At 39.7% G+C, this 11607-nt stretch overlaps 2 protein-coding genes across 2 annotated transcripts; one reads left to right on the top strand and one right to left on the bottom strand.

Moving 5' to 3' along the window:
* The first annotated feature begins 846 nt into the window (after positions 1-846).
* Positions 847-2586, top strand: LOC132279797 (putative germin-like protein 2-3). Its single transcript, XM_059781843.1, has 3 exons — positions 847-905; positions 999-1207; positions 2390-2586. Exons 1-3 carry the CDS (start codon positions 847-849, stop codon positions 2584-2586), a joined length of 465 nt encoding a protein of 154 aa, XP_059637826.1.
* A 473-nt stretch (positions 2587-3059) lies between these two features.
* Positions 3060-7445, bottom strand: LOC132279790 (wall-associated receptor kinase 2-like). Its single transcript, XM_059781833.1, has 3 exons — positions 6467-7445; positions 4432-4599; positions 3060-4369 (listed from the first exon to the last, which is right to left on the bottom strand). The coding sequence occupies exons 1-3, from the start codon at positions 7443-7445 to the stop codon at positions 3636-3638; spliced, it is 1881 nt and encodes a 626-aa protein (XP_059637816.1). The 3' UTR covers positions 3060-3635.
* Positions 7446-11607: the final 4162 nt, after the last annotated feature.

The raw sequence follows: 11607 nt of genomic DNA, 5'->3' as shown, positions 1-11607 counted from the left end.
TATAAATTCAAAGTAACATAAACAAAGAAGTAATTAAGTCAAATTATCATAAGCAAAGAAGTAAATTAAAACCATTAGAGAAAATAGAACAATTAACTTAAAGTAAATCCCTAATTAAATAAAGTAAATCAATTAAACTTTAAAATGCAATTAAATAAATTCCAAAACTATCCTTCTAAAAATTAAGGGTATTATACTGAGTACCATTCGCTCAGTTCTTAGCATTGTTGCAGCAGAGGGGTTGCACCTTGAACAGTTAGATGTTAAAACTGCTTTCCTCCATGGTGACCTTAAGGAGGAGATTTACATGTAACAACTGGCGGGTTTCTCAGTCAAAGGGAAAGAGAAACTAGTGTGCAAGTTGAAGAAAAACTTATATGGTTTGAAGCAAGCCCCGAGGCAGTGGTACAAGAAGTTTGATGGTTTTATGAAGCGACATGGCTACAACAAGTGCAATGCTGACCATTGCTGCTACTTCAAGAGGTTCAAGTCAAGTTTCATTATCGTTCTACTTTATATTGATGACATATTAGTGGCAGGTTCTGATTTTGAAGAAATTAGCAAATTGAAGAAGCAGTTGTCTAGTGAATTCGAGATGAAGGATCTTGGTGCAGCGAAGCAGATTTTTGGGATGAGGATTAGCAGAGACAAACATAAAGGTATTTTGCAGTTGTCTCAGGCTGAGTACGTTGAACGGGTTCTGAAGAGGTTCAACATAAATAATGCTAAGGCGGTGAGTACTCCCTTAGCTAATCACTTCCGCTTATCTCAAGAACAGCGTTGGAAGACAGAAGATGAGAAAAACTTTATGGCAAAAATTCCATATGCCTCAGCCATTGGGAGTTAATGTATGCCATGGTGTGCACAAGACTAGACATTGCATATGTAGTGGGAGTAGTAAGCAGGTTCATAAAGGATCCAGGCAAGTTACACTAGGAAGCAGTAAAGTGGATATTGAGATATCTACGGGGTACCACAGACAGATGTTTATGTTTCAGAAGGGGTGAAGTGAAGCTACATGGTTATGTAGATTCATACTTTGTTGGTGAGGTGGACCATAGAAGAAGTACTACCGAGTATGTGTTCATGGTGGGTATAACTGCAGTTAGTTGGGTTTTGCAAATACAGAGGATTGTAGCGTTATCTACTACAGAGGCAGAGTATGTGGTGATGACAGAGGCTAGCAAGGAGATGATTTGGTTACAAGGTTTGTTAACAGAGTTGGGATTCGAATAGGTGAAGAATGTTTTGCACAGTGATAGTCAGAGTGCGATACATCTGGCAAAGAATTCAGCATTTCATTCAAGGACCAAGCATATAGGAATTCGGTATCACTTTGTCAGATCTTTGTTAGAAGATGGGATGTTGACACTTGAGAAAATACTTGGCACTAAGAATCCGGCTGACATGTTGACCAAGATAGTGACCATGGAGAAACTGAAGTTGTGCACAACTTTAGTTGGTCTTCTAACTTGAAGACAGAAAGAAGCGCACCGACATGTATGGGACATGCATGAGAAGCAGATGGAATGGGTTTACAAGTGCTCCAGACTCCAAGTGGGAGATTGTTGTGGTTTTTGTGGGGTCTGATTAGGTGGAAAATTTTTAGGAAGATTTAATTATATAGAAACTTCAAAAGTATTGAATTTTAGGGAAAATTCAGTTTCCTAATCTGTTAGGGAAAATTCAGTTTCCTAATCTGATTTGACTTCCTTATTGGTTTATGGAAAATTCAGTTTCCTGATTTGATTTAATTTCCTTATTGGTTTTGGATTCTACAAAAGGTAAGTACTTATAGAACAAGTTTGGGACTCTATAAATAGGGGTGAAAATTAGAGATAAAGGTGTGCCAATTCAAGAGAGAGCAATTGAGAAAGATTGAGAGATAATTCTCCTTGTAATTCTTCATCTTTTTCATAGTGAATTTGTTCGGTGTGCTCCATGAACGTAGCACTAAGATCTGGGTGAACCATGTATATCTTGTGTTCTTGTGTGTGATTTTTTTTTCTTTGTGATTGCTTGATTATTCCTCGAACAACGTGCATTGTTATTTTGCGTTTCCGCCACAACAACTGGAATCAAAATTCGGTTGATTGTGTAGTGCAACTCTAACAACAAAAACAGCACAGGTATGATAATAATGCTCTTCAGTCTAGTCTTCGTATTCACTATAAAATCATAGGGTTTTTTTTTTCATATTTTTATTTTATTTGGTATAATCCACTACGAGCATTGATCCACCACCTACTCTTTGAGGGTGGAGAGGTTATATTGCTGGTCTAATGGGTCATTTTAATTTTGAACATGTAAAGTACTTGATATATATGTAACGTTACTTATCAACAATTCACCAAAGTGCTACAAAAGGGTGATGTGTTTGTTTTCCCAGTTGGTCTCATCCACTTCCAGAGAAATGTGGGACACCGTAATGCTGTTGCCATTGCAGTTCTGAGCAGCCAAAACCCAGGTGTTATCACTATTGCAAATGCAGTGTTTGGGTCTAAACTAGATATTTCTAGTGATATCCTCGTCAAGGCTTTCCAGTTGGACAAGAATGTTATCACTTACATGCAGTCCAAATTCTAGACAAGAAGTATAGGAAAAAGGAATGAACAGAATCTCCACCTAAATTTTGTGTGTAGTCTGCCTATAGTTTCTTGAGTTCATTTGTTTCAACTTTTCATTCTTTTGTATGTGACTATAATTGATTCATTTGTCATATTTTTGTTTGTCAAAATAATTATGAAAAAAAAAATTAATTACTTTGAAATAGCTTAGTTATGAAAGATTATTTTCCTTCGGACAAATTGCATAAAACCCATTGAAGTATTAAATTTTCTTACAAAATCCCCTTCCCTAACAAAAGATTTGACCTAAAACTCTCCAGGACTATTCAATTTTTCCATCATGCCACCTAAGTCAGGACGTTAACGTTTAGAATTGGATTAATGGTGAGTTGAAAGAACCAAACTACTCAATTGAGTAGTCACAAATTTAACAGCTTGAAATCTAAAATGTTTTATAATAAAGCCATAAAAGACCTAAGAATTGTACACAGAACAAAGGTAGTAGTAGCATGAGATGTTGTAGATATACAAACTAACAAAAATGAAAAGTAAATTCAACAAACGTCTTTAAATTACTAATTTCTGGAGAAAGAGAGAGAAACTTCATTACATTAAGTGGTATTGCAATATGATATATAATGGAAACATTACATATTGTTAACCTTCTTCTTCAACTGCATCAGCTCTGTAAGAATAGGAATTTTCACTTATCGAGCAATAGTTATCCACGCTATTGTGCTTGACCAATGGTTTCTCTTGTATCTTTATCAAGCGATCCAGTTCTGCTGCTACTTCTTTTATATTTGGCCTTTTCCTTGCATTTAGTTTTATGCATTTTTTAGCAAGAGTATCAACGACTTGAATCTCCTCTTCCTTACCGTCATTCACAACTATTGTCTCTAGAGTTTCAAACAGTCGATTCTGTTTCATTGATGATCGAAAGTTAAGTACAAGACCTTCATCAGATCTATCAGAAGAGACAGCCTTTTTTCCGGTTAGTAGTTCAGCAAGAATGATGCCAAAGGCATAAACATCACTTTTATCAGTGAGTTGTCCTGATCGAAAATACTAAGGATCCAAGTAACCAAATGTACCCCCCACCAATGTTGTTAAGTGAGTCTTGTTAAGGGGTACTGACCTTGAAAGTCCAAAGTCGGACACTATAGCCCTATAATTTTCATCCACCAGTATGTTGCTAGACTTTATATCTCTATAAAAGATAGCTGTAGAAGCATATGAGTGCAAATAAGCAAGTGCTCCCGCAATGTCCCCTGCAACTCTCAAGCGATTATTCCAAGACATAGAACCATAACCCTCATTGTGAAGATGGTCGGAGAGGGTGCCATTTGAGACATATTCATACACTAACATTGGAACTTCAGTCTCTAAACAACAACCTAACAATTTCACAATGTTCCTGTGATTTATGTGAGAGAGGATAATGACTTCATTAATGAATTGACCAACTTGAGTTTCATCGACAATGTTAGATTTCTTAACGGCCACTATACTTCCATCTGTTAACATACCTTTATAAACTGTACCAAGTCCTCCCTTGCCAAGAAATTGACTTTCATTAAAATTGTCCGTTGCCTTATCCAACTCTTCTACTATGAAAAGTTTTGTTTTCATCACACTTTTGTTACTCGAAGAGATCTTTTGTTGCAATAACAAACCTCCATTCCTCCTAAAGAACTTGTGCTTCATTTTCTGTTTTTGTTTTTTCTCAAGTTTACGGTACAACCATAAGCCAATAACGATCAAGACTAGTACACCAATTGTAGTACCAATGCCTGCATGTGCTGAAGAATTAAGCACAATTTCACGAAGAGGAGAGAAAAAGGGAATGGGGAAAGGATTTTACCTAAAGAAACATATACTGCTAACATTTTTTTAGGTATGCAGTCAGTTCCATCTCCACGAATGCTGCGGTAACCAGGTTTGCACTTGCACGAGTAGTTACCTACTGTATTGACGCAAATAGCATCCTTTGGGCAAGTTTTGGTATTCGGATCCTCGCACTCATCAATATCTTTTGAGAAGACAAGAAAAATTAATTGTATATGAGATATAAGTTATTCAAATTTGAATATTAAAGAGTAAATGATATAACAGAAGTGTTCTCAATGATTATTCCGATTCTGCTTGTGATAGTCATCACTATCAAATATGGCACCTCTAAACTAGGGTGGCAATTTGTATAAAGTAAAAGTAGAAACTAAGTTATGCTAAAGTGCTGGATGAAAATCAAAGCACTTAGTTTAGGGATTGAATGGGTTCTGGATTTATAAGGGGGCATGAGCCCAGTTCATCAGCCATCACAATGGTTTCAAAGTTGGACTAGTTCCTTATCGATGTTGGTCTGTCGTAATTTGGTTGTAAAGGAAAAAACATTTTGAGATTTAAAAAAATAAAAAAATAAAAAATAAAAATCCAAAGGTAGAATTTTACTGCTTAATTTTGGCATGATGCAATTATTTTACTTTGATTTTTGAATGAGACTTAAATTTTGGAATACACAAATTATAAAAAATGGACAATCGTTTTGAGATAAATGAAGGTGTCTTATTACTCCCTTTTGGTATCTAGTTTTAAAGAATGCATGTAACTATTGTTAGAGGTGGAGGCTCTGATGGTGGTGGCTTGTAGAGGGGGTGGAGCCAGAAATTTTAACTTTGGTGGCCAAGAAATACTGCCTAATTAAATTTAAAATATTTAACGATCATAGCCCTGCCTAATCACAATTCGACATCCAAACGGTGGGGGAAGAGGAGAGAAGGAGGTGGTGGCCTTCACCAGGAAGAGAGAAGATGGGTGATGGCGACTTCTAATATTAGATGATGTAAATTTATGAAAAGGGTAATGGTATAATCTCATTCAAATAAGGGCAACCAATATAAATATTTTCCCCGCATGGACAAACATTTTATTTACCGTTAATCATAATTTTGACAAAGTCAATTTATTCGTGCAGAAGGCATAAACATCGAGAAAAATATATAATGTTATATTTGAAAACATTGAATTGGTGTCTGGATTTAGGATTGAAAGAAATTTAGTTCAAAATTTGTACTAAATTTTTTTCAATCTCAAATTCAAGTGCCGATATGATGCGGCCAAATATAAAACAAGTGTAATCCAAAAGAATGGAATAATTACATACACATGGATTTTTGAAATGTTATTTACCATTTTATGTAGTCAGGGTCATGAATTTAGCCAAAATACTACTGTAGACATGAAAAACACTATTTATTTATCCAAACTACCTTTCATATTTACATGTACCACTTTTGTATATGTAAGTATTACTCTTATGTACAGAGGTGCCGCTTTTTGTACACGCGGTTATCTTTTCTTTTCTTTTTTTTAATCCAGACCATTTTGATGACATGATCGGCACAAAAATGGTACTTATGCACGTAAGAGTGGTACCTCTGTGCACAAGAATAATACTTACATGTACAAAAACGAAACATGAAAATAGTAAGAGCAGTATGGACAATAAACAATATTTTTTTATATCTACATTAACAGTTTCGTCAAATTTATTTTTTTGAAACATTGTCATTTGATTCTATAAAATAGTAAATAGCACTCTAAAAGTTAACGTATATGTAGTTATATCTAAAAAATATACATCTAGCATGTACCAATAATTTAAAAGATAAGATCGTTTATCTAGCATTTATGTAGTTGTGGTATATATGGCTGATACAAGAATTAAGCATATATACACACACGTAACAAGAACAAAGAAATGATAAGGTAGGGAATACTGAATTGACAACTTGAATTTAGAATTAATAAAAAAAAACTTGAACTAAACTTCCTCTATTTCTAAATTCAAGTGACCTATTCAGTTCTTTCCAAACCCAACAAAACTGTTTTATACATACCTTGGCATCCATTTTTGAGGTAAGGGTTTCCTTGATAACCTTGAGAGCAGCTACATTTATATCCGATGACATCATCGTATCGTTTTGTACAGTAACTGTTGCGGCCACATGTATGGTCTTTTCTTCTGCTAGCTTCATGGCAATCAGAGATGTTGTCCCCAATTGCCCAATCAAGCAACAGTGGGACTGGGACACGAGACAAGAAATCTTCGTCCGGAATACTAAAGGTTTTGAATTTGTTGAAATCTGAAAAGTTCCTTTCGGCAATGAAAGCAATAATGCATGGCTTGGAGGCCAAGAACCGATCACTGCTATTCATGTTCCGGATGAGCAAATCAAAAGACAAGAACTCGTTTGGAAGAATAGTCTGGCAGCAACCAATGCCGGAGCAAGAAGACAGACCATTATTTGTCCAAGAAGGATTAATAACCAGGCTCGTGTTATAGCAAAGGGATGTGCACCCAGCTATGTAAGCCGTATTGTTTATATCAGCGATATAAGCAAAGATGTCATATCCGATGGCTACCAACTTATTGTAGTGGTGCGAGACACGAAATGGCTGCCCCAACTTACTATAATTCAAAGCTTCACCAAAATAATAACAATTTCGAGCTGAGTACTTCTTCTTCTTGTTGTGACAATTAACAAGAACCATGGCATTAACACGCACATGTTTTGCTCCGATATGGAACAGTTCAACATCTCCCAAATAGGGGAGAGTCGCGGGATGTGATGATGATTCATTGCATCTGACTTCAAACCTTTCGTCCCGGTAAAATCCTTTCCCTATGCCAAATGGATATGGCACGCTCACGTTCCTGCATTTCTCTTGGCACTGCTTGGACTTCACCATAGATATAGAGACGGCTGATCTTGTTTCCTTTACTAGTAGTAGGAAAGTCAGTACTACTACTAATGAGTAGATGGTGTTGGATATTAGATAATGTACCTGAAGCTGGACTATTTGCAGAGCCGCCATTGATCTTTTGCTGCTCCGACACCGGCCAATTAATTCATGCACAGATAGATTATATATATATATATAGAGAGAGAGAGAGAGAGAGCTTGTGGGGAACAGCTAGCTAGCCCAGCATTGTCTACCTCTATATATATTAACACTCGTAGTCATAGAAGAACACATCTAAGGGCTAGTTTAGTCTGTGTATATTTCTGAAATTATTTGTCTGTTACTTTTTCTACACTTTGTGAAAAAATAAAGAAAATTTTTTATAAACTAAACTAAAAATTATATTAAATAAGCAGGATCCAATCACACATTCAATACGAGATTTCGTGAATTCTAAGTCAAAACCAAAATTTATGGAAAAAAAAATTAAAAACAATTTCTGATTTTTGAATAAAGAAACTAAATAAAACAAATAAGAATAAGACTAAATAATTTTTGATAAAATAATTGAAAAAAAAATCTCAAGGAAGGAGAATCCCCCGTTATAGAATCATATTGAAGATACAAGAAATTCCTTCCCCCTTTCTCTCTCTAGAATTCCTGTATTTCAACCAAAAAATTTCTCCTCCTTTTCTTTCCATTACTTCTCCTATTTATAGAGATTTACAAATGTTGATGGACTGCTGGATCTAGGCCCGTTCCTCCATGAGTCCCGGTCCTCTTTGATGGGCTTATGCGCGTTCGGCCCATATGGCAGTGTCTTTCTATGGGCCTGACCCATCTGTACGGACTGAATGTCGCGTTTGCAAGTCATATCCGGCCCATGTCATCTCGGGCCTCCTCAACTGCCCCCATAATTACCCCTTGTTTAATAAGGGGGTAATTATTGAAGGCGTCTCATCATGACGTTGACGGCTCGAGAAACCCACATGGGGAAACGGACGGTCAGATCCAGAATCAATGTTCCGGGGCTCGATGAATTTCTCGCCTTCCTGACGCTTCGGCCCTCGGGTCCCCCTCGCCTTTATAAGGCTCTAGAATACCACTTCATGCCTTTTTACTGTCTCCATCATGAGTCAAATCTCTCTTTTTTTAGAACAGTGCTAAGCTTTTTCCGGTGAAATCCTTCAAGAGTCGTTCTTCCAGCGGTCTTGCAGTGCTCTTTGTTGCTTTTTACCTCAGAGGTTAGTTTTGTTCCTTTTTACTTTCGGCAGGCTTCTTTTTACCCCTTTTAGATCCTTCAAACACTTCCACCATGGTTGTAGATCTAGATGTTCTTCGTATGAGACTTAGACTTCTTGACAACATCCAAGTTAGGGTTTGCCCTAAGGATGTTAATATTATGACCGGTGCCGGCCTCCTTCCCGGTGAAGTTTTATTTTCAAACCTACAACTGAATGTCGTTAGGTTCCCTCTGCACCCCTTCTTTAATTATGTCTTCAATAGACTGGGGATATCCCCCCTGCAGTTAAACCCCAATTTCTTTAGAATCATATCCGTTATGCTACTGTTGATTCGTGACAGAAGTCTGGACCTTGACCTCATAGATCTTCTTCTGTGTTATAAGGTCAGTAAGATCCGAATTAACGAGCCCTTCTACCACCTCTACCCGATCGAGAAGATGTCCATATGTACGGACACAATCAAATCTGAAAAGGGTTGGAGGGATAACATCGTGGGCATTAGTGGGGCTTGGTCTTCGCCGGCTGCAGAGGATTACCCAATCCCGAGCGCCTTTGGCGTCTGTTCTATTTCCTCATATAAGAAATTCAAATCTCACAAAAACGATTGCCCCTGCGAAACATGCGTTCCTCGCTTTTGTACTTTCTTATGCCGCTCCTTAGGAATACCTTGTGATGACTTGAGCTACAGTGTTTGCAGGGATAGGAGTAATTACTTGAAGAAATACGTTCTGAACGATATTCCTTCCTGCTCAGACCTTCTCACTTCAGACAACCTCCTAGCGCTCTCATCCCTCGGCTATAACATGAGCAGGCTTCAGATCCCCTCTTTTGGCAGGAAGAAAAATACTTCCCCAGCCACTTTTGCTGCTGGGGCAACCTCCTCTCCTGCATCAGCCTCTTCCTCAGCCACCATCTCTGACACCATCCCGAGCACGGTGGCTATTGACTCTGTTGTTAGCACCCCTGCTACCAACCCGAGCGCGTCTCCTTAAATCACTACAGCCCCTGCTGCCGCTGGGGGCGCTCGGGACAAAGAACGAGGCAAAAGGCCTCATCCTGACAGTGGAGTCGACCCTGAGGAGGAACCTCTCATAAGAAGGACCCGGGTCTCTGGGCCGGGTGCTCTCTTGCATCGCCCGGTCAGAGCTTCTGCCCCCTCCGGGCCTGTTGCAGCTGGTGCCTCTGCTTCTGCTTCAGGCTCCCCTTCTCTTCCCACTTTACCACCATGGGCTCCTCGGTACACCCGAACGGATGGGACGTTCGTGAAGCCGAACGAGACCATGCTAAAGGATGGCCAGACCGCCATGGCGTATTATAGGAGCATGTGGACTCCGAAAGACCTTGAGGCGGCGAAAGGCCTATCCCAGAAGGATGTGTTCAGCCGCTTTCCCCAATCTGCCATGGAGGTGACTTTTATTTTCAACTCATGAATTCTCTCATATTATTTGGTCTTGCCTTCGCCCGACCAGACTATCGGTTTAACCATTATTAATGTACATCTATGCAGACTCTGTTCGGAATGATGGCTATGCAGAAGCAGGTAGAGATGGGGAACGCCAGGGCTTGTAAGTTTTCTGATAGCCTGGAGGTGGCCAATAAAGAAAACGACCTTCTCACCAGCAAGAATACTGAGGTATTGGCTCGGCTTGAAAAAACTAAACAAGAAAGAGATGTCTTGAAGAAGGAGAACGACTCTCTTCATGATGAGAAGGATGCCCTCCAGCTTGAAAAGAGCGTCTGGCAGACTGAGCGTGATTCAATCAGAGACGAAAAGGCAGAGCTCCAGCGCCTTCTGGCTGATGAACAGTCTGCTCGGATGGCTTTTGAGAAGAGAGCTCTGGACGAGCGTACTGCTCTGATTGATACAATCAGCAGAGTGAACGGTGGGATGCTGGCTCTTCATGCTCGGTTCTCAAGGGTCGGCGCTCTTAGATATGCTCAAGGATTCCGAGAAGGTTTCTCCGACCGAGTTCCGGATGAGGGACAGACCAGCTCCACTCCAGATGAGGTCGATAAGGATTTAGGGATTGACCCTCTGGGGGTCTATGTTGACCCAGAACCCACCGAAGCGGAGCACATATTTGATGAGTGTCAGGACATTGCTTCCTCAAGGATCACTACAGCTCCTCCTACCGCTCTGCCTCTAACCGCTCCACGATCGTCAACTGTGGTACCTCCCATAGCCACTGCTGACGTTGGCCCCCAGCAGAATGACTTTGTTATTCATCTTGATTCCCCACCTCGTGAGGGTGAGACGGCCGATGGGACCGAGGAGGCGGGTCGGCACAACCAGGATGCTGTCGGTACTGAGGCAGCTAGCTAGGACTCTTCCGGACTTTTCGATTCCATACTTTTTTGTAACAATGTGACTTGAATATTTCATTTTTTGTAAACTCAATGCTTATTATGAATGAGATGACAGAACTCTTTTTCTCTTTTTCCTTTGTGTTGCACTCTGTTCAAACCCATTTTCAATATATATGTACCCTTTCTCCTTCCTTTTATATTAACTTTGTCGTGTGCTTATTTATGGCAAGTGCTTGGCGTTCGGCTTGCGGTGCCAGCTGCCACTTATCTTGCTCAAGTGCCTGGCGCTCGGCTAGAATGCCACTTGCCACTTGGCTTTAAATTTTTAGCAAGTGTCTGGCGTTCGGCTTATGGTGCCAGCTGCCACTTATCTTGCTTAAGTGCCTGGCGCTCGGCTAGAATGCCACTTGCCACTTGGCTTTAAATTTTTTAGCAAGTGTCTGGCGTTCGGCTTGTGTTGCCAGCTGCCACTTATCTTGCTTAAGTGCCTGGCGCTCGGCTAGAATGCCACTTGCCACTTGGCTTTAAATTTTTTAGCAAGTGTCTGGCATTCGGCTTGTGTTGCCAGCTGCCACTTATCTTGCTTAAGTGCCTGGCGCTCGGCTAGAATGCCACTTGCCACTTGGCTTTAAATTTTTTAGCAAGTGTCTGGCGTTCGGCTTGTGTTGCCAGCTGCCACTTATCTTGCTTAAGTGCTTGGCGTTCGACTTGCGGTGCCAGCTGCCACTTATCTTGCTCAAGTG

This window comes from Cornus florida, unplaced genomic scaffold, assembly GCF_030987335.1.
Source record: "Cornus florida cultivar Cherokee Brave unplaced genomic scaffold, ASM3098733v1 CherokeeBrave_3.0.0_Hap2_Chr01, whole genome shotgun sequence".
Classification (NCBI taxonomy): Eukaryota; Viridiplantae; Streptophyta; class Magnoliopsida; order Cornales; family Cornaceae; genus Cornus; species Cornus florida.
Note: the sequence above shows the minus strand (reverse complement) of the source record. Positions and strands in the feature narration are given on the sequence as shown.

Coding starts and splice junctions, on each gene's coding strand:
- LOC132279797 (XM_059781843.1), top strand. CDS start 847: ATGTATGCCATGGTGTGCACAAGACTAGACATTGCATATGTAGTGGGA. Junction 906..998: donor GTAGTGGGAGTAGTAAGCAG/GTTCATAAAGGA, acceptor TTTATGTTTCAG/AAGGGGTGAAGTGAAGCTAC. Junction 1,208..2,389: donor GGAGATGATTTGGTTACAAG/GTTTGTTAACAG, acceptor TTGTTTTCCCAG/TTGGTCTCATCCACTTCCAG.
- LOC132279790 (XM_059781833.1), bottom strand. CDS start 7,445: ATGGCGGCTCTGCAAATAGTCCAGCTTCAGGTACATTATCTAATATCC. Junction 4,600..6,466: donor CCTCAAAAATGGATGCCAAG/GTATGTATAAAA, acceptor TCTTCTCAAAAG/ATATTGATGAGTGCGAGGAT. Junction 4,370..4,431: donor AGCAGTATATGTTTCTTTAG/GTAAAATCCTTT, acceptor TTAATTCTTCAG/CACATGCAGGCATTGGTACT.